A 17,524-nucleotide genomic window follows, 5' to 3' on the forward strand; every position below is an offset into this window, starting at 1 on the left:
CTAACAAGGAGCCCAAATTTGCTTCTCTGAACTTATCTCCAGTTATTCTATTCTTGACTTGTCAAGCAAATAGAACAAGTTCACTTCCTATTTAACACAAGAAACTGAATCCATTCCTAATGGCATTCTGAGAATTTAAAGATGAGCCATACCACTTAAAAAAGAAAAAGCCATCATTTTCCAATGACTAAACTACTAAAGAATAGATGGTACAAAAGGGTTTGCTTTTCAATAGAACTAGCTTTATTATTATTATTTTTTAAACAAAAGAAATGGTCTAAAATCAAATGCAGGTATGTACCAAGGGATGGACATGGCCTGGTACTTACAAAGAAGCTGCTGTGTCACAAATGAAAACAGCATGTTAGGAGAAAAGTGATATTTCAGGTGCTGTCTGCTTGAATAATCTGGATATGCGAGTTAACTGAAAGAAGGTGCTCTGCCAAGCAATCAGCATGAACCAAAAAAAAAAAAAACCACCAGAAGTTGCTTCCAGAGAACTACGTGGTGGCAGCATGAGAAGTGGCATCAACTCACAGTCTTCTCATTTTCCCCATTTTCTATAATTTTCCTCTTCTTTTCATCTGTTTTTTTCTTGAAGATGTTATTTCGGTAAAACCGAAGTTCTTTGATGCTTTCACTAATGTCATCAAGCGCCCTACAAGCAAACATACCATACTGAATAGAAACGTTCAAAAACAAAGATGACAATCATTTTACAAAGCATAACTTTTTATAAATAACTTAAGAACAAGTACTATGTATACGCCACTAACTGACATCATCAAGTGGAACATTTCAGTAAAGCAAATATAAGTGCTTCGTTTTTAATAAAAAAAAATTTTCTAAAATATAACAGATTAAAGTTTCCCAAACTGTTCTATAAGATGGCGAGCTGTTCCCAGAAAAAAAGAATTCCAGGGTCAAATAAGTTTAGGAAAAACTAAATTAAACATTTCTTTTTTGAAATTCTTTGCAAAGCATTTAATGGACCAATGTGTACTGTGAATTTGCAACAAGTGGTTATACTATATACACAGTATTTCTAAAACTTAATCAACCACAATCGTGGAATACTTATTAACCGCTCATGGAACCTAGTTTGGGAAACACTGTGCAATACTTAATGACATCCCTGAACAAAATATATGGACATACTCGAACACAACTCATGACTCAGTCATCATCATAAACATCAATTATCAGACAGCACCTAACCATAAGAGAGGATCTACCTCCTCTCTCGTGCTGACTTGTGCTACATAATCAGTGGCAGCCTGCCTCCATCTAAGTCTTTTCCTCCAACATGCTCTTTCTCATCTGTCGTAGTCTGAGAAATCAGGTAACCAAGATGATTAGAACAGTGTGCAAGGAAATCAATAAGCTCTGAATGATGGGCCAAGGCCCTCTTCTAGGGAATGAACTGCACAGACTTCAGTGCCGGAGTTTTATGACAGTTATTTCCGTGGTTAAGGCAACAATTTTGCTTTCTTCCCCGGCCTTGGATATACGGTAGACCTGAAGCTGTCAAAAAGATGGCCTCTGGCTAAATTAAGGTACACAACATCTTATCCACAATACTGAAATCCAAAAAAGACCTCAGAACCCAAAATACTTTTATAATCCACTATAGGGCAAAACCTGACCCATCTTGAAGTGAGGCTATTTACAGTTGTTAGTTATGCCATTTGGTGTGAATATCCACGTTTCCCTGGAGAAATATCAATGTGTTGGATTATGGGGTGCTTCCTCAGACCCTGTTAGGGATGTTACAGAATGATAAACCCTACAGGTGCACTATAGCCTTCCTAAACCTGAAAAATTCTGAAATCCTAAATACATCAAGCCCTAACTGTTTCAGGTAAGGTATTCTAGACCTGTATTATTGTGCTGTGGTCCATGGAAGCCCAATAAAAAAACATTAGCATGCCAGACTTTGGGAGCAGGGATTTGGCCTCTTTCTGTTTGCCTAGAACTGTGCCTGGCACACATAAGAGCTCAGGAAATGGATAAACCACATGCTGCCCTTAGAACCCAGCAGCTAAACCTCCTGTCAAGTTTTATGTTCCTCCTGAAAGGCTACGAAATCAAAAAGCAAAAGTGAACACTAGATACACAAGTACACAGAATCTTTAAATTCTTGTGTACTTGTGCCTAAGGTTGCAGACAGAAGAAAAACAATCTGAAAAACTAAAAAGTGTCCAAGTTAGGCTAACTGTATTCTACAACTGTACACAAAGTGTTCTAATTTTAAACGGCTACAAGTCCATATCCTTGCCAGGAAGAAAATTAATACTGCTCATTACTAGAAAAATTAGACTGTTAACACATACCTACAAACTAAGTTATCTAAAAATTTTAAAACTGCAATAAAGACATAAGACCCTAGATATCTCAGAATGGAATGCTAGAATCCTGATCAGAATTCCTAATAATCTTAGCAAAAGTTAAGTTATCTTTATGCTGGTTAACCTTTATTTTTCCCCCAAGAAAAAAGAGTGGAGAAGAGACATTACTTCAAGCAGCCAGGAATTTGGGGGTTATGTGTATGTCAGATTGCCAAGTGCTTGGAAGGACCCAAACTTACCTGTGAGAAGCAGCCTTCTTTGGTGCAAATTCATATTCTTCTGGATACCAGCGTCTATACACAGCAAAAATGGAACTCTCAAAGGAAACTGTCCAAACACACTGAATATTTACCTCCTTCAAGTAACTTAACATTGAAAAAGGCATTTGGGTTGTGACTATCAAATTGCCTCCTTGCCTGGGCCTCCATCTTCCAACCTCTCTTCTCTTCCTTCTATATTCTCTTTGGGCAAGCTCATCAATGTATAAGATTCCTAAATCTGTTCACTCCAGCCCAGCCCTCTCCTGAGTTTATCATGGATATCCAAACACCTGCTGGACATCTCCACCTAAAAATCCATCAGACACTTCTAATTCAACAATACATGAAACCAAAGTCATCATCCTCAACACCTCCCTGCCCCCATCTACCAAATCTACTCTTCCTCTTATTTTCCCCTTTATCCTGGAACAGTTCCATCATCCACTACCTGCCCAAACTAGAAACACTGGAGTCACTTCACACCTCTTCCTTTTCCTCACTCCCGGATTCAAGCATTCAATGCCATGCCAAATAGTTTATCTCCATGCCCTTCTCTGCCATTTCCCTAGCTCATTCTTCTCTCTCCAAGATGATGCACAAGTCTCCTTTCTTATCTCTCTAACTCTTTTCTTGCCACCTTCTAATCATAAGGATCTAATCATACCACGGACCAATATGTGGCACAGAGTGAGTGCTCAATAAATTTTCTGGATTAATGAAATTTATATGGAAGATTTTCAACATTGTTTCCCCCAATTCTCACCAGTCTCAAATAAATTAAGGTCCTATCCAAGCGAGAATGGGATGAGGAAATCACACACCCACTTGGTACCCTCAGTTCTACAGTTCTATTCAATTACTTTCCAAAAATTCTCAATTAAAACATGCTAAATGAGGCAATTTAATGGATCCTAAATATAGCCCTTACCTGCACAGTTCTTTAACAGTGCTCACATCAATTATTCTATAATGAAGATGTTTCATGAACTGGGGCATGTATTTGTCAAGAAACTTCTTATCTGCATGAACTGAATTTCCTAGAAAGACACGAAGCATACCTCATCTGTGTATTTCTAGTAGTATATAACAGGATATAAAAATTCATAAACTGTATTTGAAATGGAGATGATTTTTTTTTAATTCAAATAATTCCTAAAAGCATCTCAAAATTTCTAAATCAAGTTTGAGTGCATCTGATTAGGTTACCAGTGCAGATTTCTGAGTATTTAGTCAGTCTAGTTCATAATAAATCTGCAAAAGCCCTCTCTAGGGACAAAAGGATAAATCTATCATCCCACATACTTAAAATAATCCACAAATCCGTGTGTTACTTTTTTAGATCATACCAGATACGCAAATTTTCTCCCAGGGTCATAAAATCCACAACACTAACACTAAAAATTTAAGTGAATCACATAAATAAATAAACCTTTATTTACATTCCAATTTTAACAAATCATATCCATATTCAGGTTTTCATACAGTAATTTACATTAAAAACACTAAATTTTAAATGAGAACTTTAAAATAGACACCTGCCACATTGGCTAGGAAAAAAATTTATACAACATATGCTCTAGTACTTAATGTCAAAATTTTTTTATGAATGTTTAAGAAGAGTGTTAGTTACTACATCAATTTACATAACACAAATAAAAATACACCTCCATAGAACATCAATTTCCCTTTGACAATGGTAGTCCTTTCAAAATCCTAGTAGAACTGGCCTGGTTTCTTTAAAAAGTCAATGTCACAAGGCGAAAAAAGATAGGTGGGCATTTTAGATTAAGAAACTAAAGAGACATAATGGGGCCGGCCCCGTGGTGTAGTGGTTAAGTGCGTGCGCTCTGCTGCTGGCAGCCTGGGTTCGGATCCTGGGTGCGCACCAATGTACCGCTTGTCAGGCCATGCTGTGACGGCATCCCTTATAACGTGGAGGAAGACAGGCACAGATGCTAGCCCAGGGCCAGTCTTCCTCAGCAAAAAGAGGAGGATTGGCATGGATGTTAGCTTAGGGCTGAATCTTTCTCACAAAAAAATAAATAAATAAATAAAGAGACATAATAACCAAATGAAATCCAGGAGCCTTGATTGAATCCTGGTTCAAAAACAATTACGACATTTTGGATGTAGACTAGGTATCAGATGATGTTACTGAATTCTTCAAATTATCTTAAATTTGACAATGATATTGTGGTTACATAAGAAAATATCCTTATTCTTAGGAAATGCTTAATGAAGTATTTAGGAATGAAGTGTCACAATGCCTACAATTTACTTTCAAATATCCAACCAAAAATAAACAGGTAAAACAAACATGGCACAAAGTTAACAATTACTAAGTCCAACTTTTCTGTACATGTGAAAATTTTCCATAATGAGAATACAGGAAAAACTTTTATTGAGTTACTCTGTGTATCCCAGATCTCATGTTGGGTTTCAGGGCATTTTCCCAATATTCATGTATAAATTATACAAGGAAACTTGAACACAAAAGTAAGATGTATAATCCAAATCAGGGTAAGTGGAAGGCATGATGGTCTTGGCTGGTCTTTCTGGAACTGCAGTCTCTTGAACCACTACAACGGAAGACTATCTATAAGGTATACATAGGATTGGATTTTACCTGCAAGTGGACAGAGCCCCGGAGGAGTCTGCTGTCGTACAAAGGACAGAAATTCATACTCTGCCTGCTGCAATGTCATTGTACTCTCCTTCACTGCTTTGGTTAGACCAGACTGCAAGAGAGAATCCCCAGCCCCCACCAGAAACACATGAAGTCAGTTTTCAAAGGAATCCAGAAATGAAACTTCACTTCTAAAATGGGCAAATATAACCACAGATGGACCATTTATAGAGCTCAAGTTCAAACTGAAACTGCCATCTTGGCACCGATTTTTTCTTAAAGAATCCAAGTCAAATAAGCTATGTTCCTGATTGTTAATAGCATTTCCACACAGTCAAACGAGATGGTGCTCAAATTCCAAGGACATAAGCTCTGGGAAGAAACAGCTACTAACAGGACAGCAGCATTCCCCCTTCTCTGAAAGTTCATGTCTAACCTTATCCAAAAGACTGCCTTGAGCAATACTTGACAATCCACAATGCGTTAGCGACAGACTGAATGTAGGAGAGGAAAAAAGGACATTCAGGAGAAGATGATCTCGAGAGGTCCCAAAGATGAAAAGGAAACAAGCAGTTTCCCAGGCTTGCCAAGCAATCTTCCTCTAACCCTTTTTAAAATACCATCCAATAATGGTATAGGATTCAGATGTGGGAGCAACAAGCTTGTTACTGAGCCCCAAAGCAGCAATCCTGTTATCTGGTAATGTTACCTTCCCGTGATGCTCCTTACACCAATCTGACATGCTGTCCAGTAACTCATCTGGCTGCTTTATAATCAGGTTAGGACCCTGTGGATGGGAAAAGCCATTAGTCGTCCAGAATCAACAGGGATAACCTTCGTTTCTGAAGTCAAGGTTAAGCTGCTTTAAGGATTACATATATACTCCGGAGAGAAATTAAGAGATGAGGGCTCTTTGTTAACTCTAAAAGTGCTCCTCATTCATTCCAACACTGTTCATAATGGCAAAAAAGAATGAACGAACACATACCTGAAAAGTGAAATACCTATTAATAGAGGACATAGATATGAATCAAGAGTCAGCAAAGTATAACCCCAGCCTGTGGCTTTTTTTTATTGCCAGCAACCTAAGGATGATTTTTACACTTACAAAGCGTTGTAAAACAAACAGACATGTGACAAAGAAGTACGTGACACTCTAAGCCTGAAATATTTAATATCTGGGCTTTTTTAGAAAAAGCTTGCCAACCCCTGGGTATGAGTTCATTTTGAAAAGCATCTATATTGCCAAGTGAAAAATGCAAATTGTGGAACAGTACATACATGCATACGATTTCATTTACACTGGTTTAAAAAAAAATACACATTTATATACACATACAAAATACCAAAAAACTACATAAACTTTGGGGAGTAGGATGGAGCAGGAAGAGGACAGGGTAAATAACTAATAGCTTACTATACATATATTTTGGACAAAGTTCTACTGTTTGATTTTAACAATATTTTAATATTAAAAAATTAAAAAGGTAATTGGTGACATCTGAAAAAAAATGACAAGTGGGCCCCGAATTCTCAGCTCCATTTAATAGAATATTCAACTGTGAGTCTCTTGGACTGAGTCCCAGCAGTAACAGTAGCCCACTAGTGGCATTAAAGCAAGTCACCTTGGGCTTCGTTTTTCCTTCTGTATGATGGACATAATAAACTGCCCCCTTTCCCTCACAGGGATGTTAACAGAATAAAAGAAATTACAGATATAAAAGCTCTTTGAGCTCTCTGGAAGGAAATTACTCTATAAATCCAAGGTTTTACTACTACTAAGGTGGTAAAAATAGTTTGCAATCACTGAGAGGAACGGCTAGAATTTGACTAAAATATGCCTGACATCCTACAACTAACAAGGAATTTTAGCAAAACAAGAAAACTGGCAAAGGCAATCTCCATGAGGAAGCAAAAAATTTGTTCTGATAACATATTTTTTAAAAAACCAAAAACTTCGTATTGTAAAAAACAATTCTAACAAACTACGATGGAAAAAGCAAACTACTATCAATATAAGGCTATATAACTGATTCTAGATTCCAGTTTTTCACAGAAAGCTGGCACACCAAGCTACAGAAAAATTTTCGGAGCAGCATGTTTGCTCTTCTACCGGCATAAAACATTTTCCTCAGACTCGTATACAAGAATAGAACATATTTTCCACAGAACTGACACTTAAGCGCCAACAGTCACTAACCATTTTTTTTAACATCCTTATCCTCATCTGACTAAGTCTATTTACAAAAGCCTCACTCTGCGTGAAAACAGACCCAAATTTCCTCCAGGGTCTGTATCAACTAACTGGTCCATTAAACTGTCAGCATTTCACATTATATCAACAGTCTAAGGGAAAAACTCTTCTTCAGCCAAAGGTAAGTACCGGTGCTAAAATAAAGACACTTCTCTTCACTATTTATCTCCAGTAAATTCTAAGTGACAGGAAAGAGCAAATGAAATTAAAACTCAGGACTTTATTTATATAAAGTTTAAAAAAACAAAAAAGAGTTAGTTGTTACGATGAGAAATACAAAGTCTCATGATTCTCCTCCAGCTGACGTGTCAGGAGGGACTCCAAAACGAATGCCTCGTACTCCGAGAAGGTAGCAATTCATCTATAAATGCCTTCTCTCCTCTCTTAATTACCCAGGAAAATAAGTGGAAGTCTTAACTGTAGATTTATGAAACTTATACACTGCCAGTAACACATCAGTCCTCCCCTCTGGGAACTTATTTTAACAAGACTGTCTTTCCCACAAACATCCCTACGGTGTTCCTATCCTAGAGTTTCTCACTACCTCTGAATACAGCTGACAATACGAAACAGAGTTATTCAAGGCCAGGGATTTCACCCTCTACCAATCAGATGCTGCCACACACTTACTAAAGGCTCCATGAGTGGCCGAAGGCAGCAGGTGTGTTTTATTTGTTTTGCTTAATGTTTCAGTTAAAAGCAGCACGCTAAAATCTTAATCATGGCCCATATGTCAACAGGAGAATATTTTATGATTCTGCATCAACAGAAATTCTAAAATCTTAATATAGATCTAGAAGAATCACATGTCCTACTTGAAAAGGCAGAAACTGGATATACGGAGTCAAGTTAAAGTTAAGGTTATGATATAAAGACATCAACTTTGGCATGAGTCACCAAACCTCATGGGATAATAGTTGGTTGTCTTATTTGTTAGGAGCACTTTACTCACACTGCCTGAGACTCCTGTCTCCCCCAATAACTAGCCAGGCGGCCTTGGGCAAGTTACCCAACATCTCTGTGCCAAAATGTCCTCCTATATAAAACTAGTATAACAGTATGTACCTTATAGTTGCTGTGAAGATTAAGCGTGAATACATGGAAAGCACTTAGAACTGAGCCTGGCACACAGTAAACTCTCAGTAAATGACAGCATTTCTGTAATGTTTGGCATGGCTTTTTAAAAATAACTAGGCTTTGAGATGGATTACTTTGGTTCTAGTACCAACCCTACTACGACCTAGCACATTACTTTGGACCTTAATCTACATGAACCTCAGTTTTCTCATTTTTTTAAATAAAGAGAAAAAACAATCTTTAGATTTCCAATACACTCTAAACAGTATGGCTGTATTACATAGCATCACCTACTTTAGCCAAAATGTTGAGATCAGAGTCAGTTATCAAACAGGCCATCTCAATAATCTGGTCCTTCTCAATGTCCAATCCTGTCATCTGCAATAAAAAACATATAACACACACAAAACCATTTTTCTGGCCTATTTTACCCAAGTTTATTTAACAGGAATTCCCTCAAGCATATTCAATTTATATTCCACAGCCAGGACAGAAGAGACAATAATGCTCATTGGCCAAGCCCTCAAGACACTAAACATGAGTCATTTTTTCAACAAACATTTACCAAGGGCCTGCTATAGTCAGGCACCACCGGTTCTACTCTAGGACAGATGCAAAGTAAGCAAAATTGAGTGCTGACACCATTCAATTTTGGAAGAGTAAGATAACTAATATCACTACATTTCTGCAAAGTTCACGAAGTTTTCATACTAATTATACCACTTGATCTTCATCACAATCTAATGTAGAAAGTACTGTTATTATCCCCATCTCATACATAACAAAACTGAGGCTCAAGGGAGGGGGGAGTCCTTGGCATGAGTATGGAAAACCTAAAGGGATCAGAACTGGGTTCTAGTCCCAACTCAGACTCTCGCTAACAGCATGACCTTGAATGAGCTGAATCCTCGATCTGGGCCTCAGTTTTCTCGCTCATGGAATGAGGGGTAAGGCTGAGTCATCTCCGGAGTCCCGTCTACCTCTAACGACTAGGGTCCTGTAAAGGCTGGGGAAGTGGGGTCTAGCACGGCCGCTGTCCCCACCCTCACCCCTGTGACACTAAGCCCTGAGGGACCAGAGCGTTAGAGGGGTCCACATCTGGGCGGAGTTGGGGGTCAGGGAGTGGGCAGCCGTATGGATGACTCCTCTCTTTTGAAAAGAAACCCCACAGTCCAGCACAGTCCCCAATACCCGCAGGACTCCTGCCCCCAACTTGCCCCGGGCCGCCCACAGCCGGGCGGCGTTCACCTGCCACAGCTGAGACCCAGACACCCGCCGCTCCCCGCAAACAGGCTCAGCTACTCGGTCCCACGCGCGAAACCTCACTCGTCTCCCCTCAGCCCCCACCGACCTCACTCACCTCCAGGTCCACCCAGACCATCCGCTGAGCCATGCTCTCCCCTGCCGCCATGGCTGCGCCACCTTCGCAGACACCCCGCGCCCAGAACTGCCCACGACTCCTGCCCACACCTCGCAACAGCCTAGAGCCCAGGGAGCCCCCTAGCATCACCCGGCACGAGCCGCCACGGCCCCAGCCTCTCCGCCGGCGCTGGCGCAGGCGCGATGGTCGCTAAACGTCGCAAACCCGCGGGGAGGCTCAGGAGCAAAAACCACAGGTCCCAGTATCCACTGCGCCGACTTGCCCTGAACGGCTGGCTTAGCTGCCGAATGGGATGATGGGACGTGGAGTCTCGCCTGCTGTTGCGACCGATTTCCCCACCCCCGCCACGTGTTTTCGGATGTCACTGGACGCGCATGTTTTTCTGAACTAAGTTTATGCTTTTCCAAGAGTTATTTCCTGAGTTTGGATTAGTCGCAAACCACCTGGTTGAGAAAGAACTTTCTTACTTTGTTTGGTCGAAAAAGTCCTGGTTATCTATTTGTGACTTTTTTCAAATCTTTCTTCCCTTTTTTGCTTTCCCCCCCCCCCTTTTTACTTACTGGCCCCTTTACTCCATACAATGGGTACTTTTCTCATTTGCGTGACACAGCAGGGCGGTGTTGTTTTTTTTGGCCAGCAGGCCAATTTCACTATCATCAAACCCTTTAGAAATCCTTAAATGAGCCCTTGTCGGAGAGATCACTTACCGTGCGTTAGGTGTTCAATAGAAGTTGCTTTCCTTCATTGGCAAAGGGCTATTCTTTAATTCCTTATTCCTTAAGTATGGACTTGGTCTGGGTTTCAGTTCAGCTGTTGGATGTCAGTGGTACAGTAGTCCTCCAACCCAAATATACTATATTTTTTCCTATGCATACATACCTATGATAAAGCTTAATTTATAAATTAGGTACAAGAGATTAACAGTAATAAAATAGAACAATTATAACAAAATACTGTAATAAAAGTTATGTGACTGTGGTCTCTCAAAATATTTTATTGTACTGTACTCACCCTTCTTGTGATGATGTGAGATGATGCAATGCCTACGTGATGAGATGAAGTGAGGTAAATGACATAGACATTGTGATGTAGCCAATGTAGTGTTATTTTCTGATGCTTGACCATGGGTAACTGAAATCATGTAGAGCAACATCCCAGATAAGGGAGGGGACTACTGTAATGACTTCCTACTCCACCGTTACAAGTTCTCAAAATTAAATGTTGTCCTTGTATAACGAATCCATGCAGCAAATTAAATTAAGATGAACTAAAACTGCTCTGCCTGCTCTTGTTTTTATCAAAGTATCTTTAATCTCCTCCAGTAACAGCCATGGTTTTCATTATTTCAGCAAGTAGATACGGCCATGATGACCTTTCGACCCTGGAGTGGCGGTGACTCGCTTAAATCTTGGCTATTTAGTAGCAAATTTGTGTGCACTGTGCAACTTTGTCACAAATATTGGTCTCTGCCTGGAATTATATCCTCTTATGTATTTTTCTGGAAGCCATATTGCCACTAATTACCGAGTTTGTGGTGCATTGCGTGGTAAAGTAATTCGTACCTGCTGAGCTGGTTTTGTGAGAGAGAAACTTTGTTGCCTAATCAGAGCTGCAAGGATTGTGTAGTGTGCTGGATTTCACCTTTAACTCCTTTGGTGTACCTAACCCACCACCTGCCAGGGCTCAGAGAAACTGTCTTTGAAGGGTAACCAAATCAACCAAATCGTGTGCACACATTATATACATATCAAGACTTTTATTGTGCACAATGTGTGTATGTTGTAACTGCATTGCCTGATGAGTCACATTGCTTTGCTATAGCTTTTTATTTATTTATAGCTTACTTTCTAAGAAATAGTCTACAATTCTTCTTTAGTTTTTTCTTAGTTTTACTTATTTATTTTTTTTTGTGAGGGGGACTAGCCCTGAGCTAACATCCGATGCCAATCCTCTCCCTTTTTTTTTTTTTCTTGAGGAAGATAGGCCCTGAGCTAACATCCGTGCCCATCTTCCTCTACTTTATATGGGACGCCGCCCCAGCATGGCTTAACAAGCGGTGCGTCGGTGCGCGCCCGGGATCTGAACCTGTGACCTCTGGGCCGCCGAAGCAGAGCACGAGCACTTAACCGCTTGCGCCACTGGGTCAGCCCAGTTTTTTCTTAGTTTTAAACTTGATTCATAGAAAGTAGAATCAGTTGAAGTATAGAAACCCTTATCAATTGGGCTTTTTATCATCCTCCTAAAGTTTTATTATTTCTTTAAATTTTCAAACACCTTTTGTTTTCAAAGTTACTACTGAAACGTTGATCAGTTTTATGATAATTTACAACTTAGAAAATGCTATTTACATTTAAGAACTTATATCCTGAAAATTTATGATCATAATATTAAAATATTGGGTAGTCCAAATTATGTGTGGACATTTTTGAAACCAGTTGTTGTAGAAGTGTACTTTCATTATAACAATAAAGACACATTTTAGGTGAGTGGTGTTATAATGTAAGGAGATTTACAGTTTATTAGTTTTTGTATGTGATATCATTAGGTTGGTAATCTTAAAGATTAATGTTCCAAAGCAGAGCAATGTATGTACCAAATTCACAGATCCAAACCATGTAAAGAAGAGGAGAATACGGGACCTAGAATCTGAAAGCAGCCTCATCCCACAGGGGACTCAATCATTTCTTTCCCTTTTCCTTTTTTAACAGAATTTATCCCAAAGCCACACCACTCTGCTCAGAGACTTTGCTTTTTCAATTCTGTTGTGAAACTATAAAAACTGCTTTTGTTAATTAACATCAAGGGTATAGTGGCAAGAAATCTTGTTCTCAAAAATCGTAGACTGTGGAGAAGCTTCGCTGTTTGAAGTCATTTCAGTGAGAAGGGAACATCTCCTCTTATTTAAGGAATCTGAGCCCTGTGGTTCACTTTAACACAGAGAAGCTGCCTCAATTTCCAACCCAGGGGCAGAAATTCAGATAAAAGCTTTTCAGACACAACATTCCACATTTCTCTTAACTTTGTAGTTTCTAAAGGAAGCAGGACCCTGAGTCAGCTTCTCAACACTGCTGGTAGTCAGACTGTGATGTTTCTACCAGAATCTATGACAATGTTTCTAACAGGACATGGCCAAGGCCACACAAACCCTCCCCTTTTTGAGAAATCACTATTTCTTTTTATATTCTTTTTTTACTTAATTGTGATAAAATATACATAACATACAATTTACTGTTTTAGCCATTTTTAAGTGTACAGTTCAGCGGCACTAAGTACATTCATGTTTTTCTGCAATCATCACCACCATCCATATCCAGAACTTTTTCATCTTCTCAAACAGAAGGTTCCATACCCGTTAAACACTAACTCCCCATTTCCACCCATATTCCTCCTAACCCCTGGAGACCACCATTCTACTTTCTGTCTCTATGAAGTTGACTACACTAGGTACTTCATATAAGTGGAATCATACAGTATTTGTCCTTTTTTGTCTGGGTTATTTCACTTAGTATAATATCATCAAAGTTCATCCATATTGTAGCATGCATCAGAATTTCCTTCCTTTTTAAGGCTGAATAATATTCCATTATATGTATATACCACACCGTGTTTATCCATTCACCAGTCGTGGACACATGGGTTGCTTCTACCCTTTGGCTATTGTGAATATTTGCATGGATTTTAATTTTACTTTTTTATTGCTCTTTCTTACCAGGACTTCCCCAACCCTGCTTTGTCCTCTCATCTCCTGGACAAAGATTACTGTGATAGTCAATCTAGAGGTGATCCCCACTCCCCCTGGTTCCTCTTTAGAATTATCCCAAATCTTGTTTTTAAAAAGTCCTTCCCTACTCCCTCTTAGCAGAGGTCCCTTGTTCCTCATGTTAATTGTTACAAGTTCATAAACCAAACATTATTACAATTATGTTCCTAGTGAGCTTTGTCTGGTATGCTTTATCACCATCCTATTAAACTAGACTTTAATTTCCAGAATCCATTTATTTTTATACTTTTATAGGACTAGCACAGAGCCATATAGTAATGGTATTGGTACTAGTTAGTAGTCACCAAAGTGATGAAACTATTTCACACTGTAAACTCTCCTACAGTTTATAAAGCATTTTAAATAGGCGGGAGGTACTTCATGAATACTTACTGGTTGATTATAATGTCTCTTCTTTTCCTGCTGTGTGAAGCTCTGCCTTGAGAAATGTTGACATCAAGTTTACTGCTGATAACTGACAACTGCTGTTTACTTCCTTCTAGTGGTTTGGGGAGGAATAAAGGATAAGAAATCTTTTGCCTTTACTTTCTATCACTGTAAAAAATACGGGGTAAAAAAATAGAAGCCAAACTTATAATCTTCAAAGTGCACCTTGTACAAAATGAACACTCTGAAGGTTTTCATGAAATTTGAATTGCATTTTATCTCAACTCAGTTCAACAAACACTTACTGAATACTTTGTGTGTATCACTGTGCCAAAGTGAAAATACATTTATTAAGCTCATGTTTATTATACCAGTCACTATAGGTATTTAAGATATTAAGATAGTCAATATCTAAGAATAAGGTGATTCATTTTGGGTCTAGAGTTGTTTGTTTTGCAGATAAGCAAACAGCTTTAATTTTTCCATTTGTAAAATGGGTTGTATGATGATTAAATAACATATAGAACGTCTAATATATTACATAGTAGGTCTTCTCAATTTATTTTTTGTAAGCCTATGAGGAGATACAAAACTTAATACAAGGAAGATTGTGCCGATGCTTTAAAGAATTATAGAATGCTAAGGGAATAGTGGAAAGCAATTCATTTTGACTGAAGAGATACAGGAGGATGAGATTGGATTAGATCCTGAAAGAAGAGAACTTTGACAACAGATACTATAGGGAAGAATGTTCCAGATAGAATATCTTGGGCCTAAGCAACTAGGATGATTAGCCTTTAAAATAAGAGAGAACCCAATGGGGAGAACACATTGCAGGAAGAACAGGTAAGAGTTGATGAGTTCAGTTCTGGAAAGGTCGAAATTGCCTTTTGAGAGGGACAACTACACAGAGATATCCAGCAGCCAGCTAGGAAGAGTTCAGGGATAGACACATAAACTTGGAAGTCATCTACATAGAGAGGATGGCTAAAGCTGTGGGAGAGAAGGAGATTGCAAGTTGTGTAAAAAATTCAGCTATAGGCCCATGCTAACCTTGAGAATTCAATTTTTTGCAAATTTTAAAACCTAATGAGCACATAAAGAAGATTCTCAGCTTGATTTGTACACGTTGGCACATACTGAACAAACTGGTGAAGCAAGCCTGCCGGAAGTCTATTTCTTGAAAGAGTAAGGAGTATCCCGGGAGAGAACTCAGCTAAAGGAAGAAGCAGCCAGAAACAAAGAGCACAGTGGAGCACAAAAGCTAAGTCAGAGGGAGAAAAAGAATAATTCTGACAGCACGGTGACTATCAGGTAGATTTTTCCCCTGGCTTAGTCTCTACTGACTCACGTCTAAGTCCTGTGGAGAATAGAGAGGCTGCAGGTATTCTCAAAGAGCTTTTTCAATAAAAAGCACGTATGATAATGGCATCACACAAACTGCTCGAGTCCCCTTCTAGCACAAAAAAATAAAAAAAGACAAAACTGAACAAGACAGTAGCAGGGATGAGGTGTAGAGAGGACAGTCTCTTCTCACTCCTGATATTTCCTTCTGTGTGCAGGAAGCACTGGTGTAACAGTCCTGGCCTCTTGCACGTATCCTTGCTTATTGCTCCATAAAAAGGTGGAGTAAAATTTTAAGATTTGGGACAGAAATTAGACATGGGCAACCCAGCGCAAAGGCAGTCTCCTGGGGGGTGGGTTTGTTTAGGAATCCTAGAAATACTCGGGCAGGCGGCTTGACAGACCTCTGCTGAGGTCCTGTGTTATTCAAGTGGAGGGCACCAGAGTTAAGTTTGAGTTCTTTCTGTCAGCGTGACCTCATTTGCACCCACAGGCTGTTGATCTAACCACCTCCCTGTGCTACCAATTTACCTGGTGATCCCTAGGTGTCTTGATAAAAGCTTGCCTCAATTAATAATTGTCATTGCAGCCAAATGTAGACAGTTCTATAATTTTGAATAGTCTAATGTAAATGCCACTGAAAATTATAATATCAAGCTAGAGCAGTCTCAATAATTATTGGACAAATTTATACGGGTGTGAATATTCAGTGTGAGCATCAGTATTTCATTCATATAATGAAAAAGACAATAGGCTTTGGAGACAAACTAGCTGAATTCAAACCCTACCTCAGCTAATTTCTATGTATATTTCCTTAAATAAGTTGACTCTAATCTCTGAGACTGACATTCTTCATCTTTAAAGCTGCGACAGTACTACTTCATTTGAAGAATTATTGTAAAATTTTGAGATAATATGCGTAAAGGCAGAACAATACTTGGCATGTGGTAGGTGCTTAATAAATAGTATAAATAAATTGTTATTATTATTTAATAGGCCCATGCCACTCACCATTGATAAATACTCATCATTTCTGATCAGTAGCCAGCGTTTGAGAAAACAGATTGTGGCAGAGACTGATCATTACCTATCAAATACACTTCTCTCTTCCTTCATTAATAACACACTTCTGAGTTTTAGCAGGGCACTGTGCCATCCTTGTGGCTGGGTGTGGTCATGTGACTAAGTTCTAGCCAATGATATTATCAGATTTCCAAAAGGTTTCTTGAAAGGAATTGATATAACTGGGAGGTGTTTCTTACCCTTCCTGATATCTGGAATTTTGGCACGATGGCTAAAGCCTCAGCATCTGTCCTGGAACATGATGTGATCTTCAGCATAGCACTAGTGCTGAGGATGGTGAAGCAGAAAGATGAGAGTAACCTTGGTCTCTCCATGCATGGCGACTTAGAGGAGCTTCCATACTAGCTAGAAACTTGGTTTAGGTAAAGAAAAGTTCCTACTTTGTTAAGCCACTATTTTTGAGCCTCTGTTTTTTATAACCTAACATGATTCCTAACCCCTACTCGCTTTGGAGATGGCCTATTCTTAAAGCATGAGTGAAGAAAGGAATTCAGAAAGAGACAGATAACTGTTGGCCAAAACGGTAGGAAGAGGACCAAGAAAATGCAGCATTACAGAAAATAAAGGAAGAAAAAGTTTGAACGAAGGTGTGAAGTCATTAGTACCAAACTGGGAATGAGGTCTGAAAGAGGTCCTTGTATTTGGTCATTAGAGCACAAAATTCTGCTGCAGCTTGAGAAACAAATAAGAGAATTGTAAGTTGACAGAGCAGGTAATAAAGATTCTTTCTTGATACCTTGGAAAGAATAGAAGAAGAGTAGTAAAGGAGCAGGCAAGTTTATCAAGAGTAAAGACCATATTGCCATTGATGATAAAAAGTTCAAGAAATTAAAGGGAAAGAGGTGGGGAGAGGAATGAAACACATAAGGATATATGCAGAAGTTTCTGGAAGAACAAACCACAGAAGCACAGCTGTTGGGACAAGCCTTAGAATTATCACTTTCACAAGTGAAATCTTCTCCTTTGAATGAACACTGTTTTTTAAAATAATTAAATTGTCCTGA

General features: G+C 39.0%; 1 protein-coding gene across 1 annotated transcript; it reads right to left on the bottom strand.

The window, feature by feature from the left end:
- Positions 1 to 220: 220 nt before the first annotated feature.
- Positions 221 to 10,116, bottom strand: REXO2 (RNA exonuclease 2). Its single transcript, XM_058545183.1, has 7 exons — positions 9,926 to 10,116; positions 8,860 to 8,943; positions 5,944 to 6,021; positions 5,235 to 5,346; positions 3,537 to 3,645; positions 2,588 to 2,641; positions 221 to 658 (listed from the first exon to the last, which is right to left on the bottom strand). Exons 1-7 carry the CDS (start codon positions 10,070 to 10,072, stop codon positions 529 to 531), a joined length of 714 nt encoding a protein of 237 aa, XP_058401166.1. The 5' UTR covers positions 10,073 to 10,116; the 3' UTR covers positions 221 to 528.
- Between the last annotated feature and the right edge of the window lie 7,408 nt (positions 10,117 to 17,524).

The sequence above is a fragment of the Diceros bicornis genome, chromosome 7, assembly GCF_020826845.1.
Source record: "Diceros bicornis minor isolate mBicDic1 chromosome 7, mDicBic1.mat.cur, whole genome shotgun sequence".
NCBI lineage: Eukaryota > Metazoa > Chordata > Mammalia > Perissodactyla > Rhinocerotidae > Diceros > Diceros bicornis.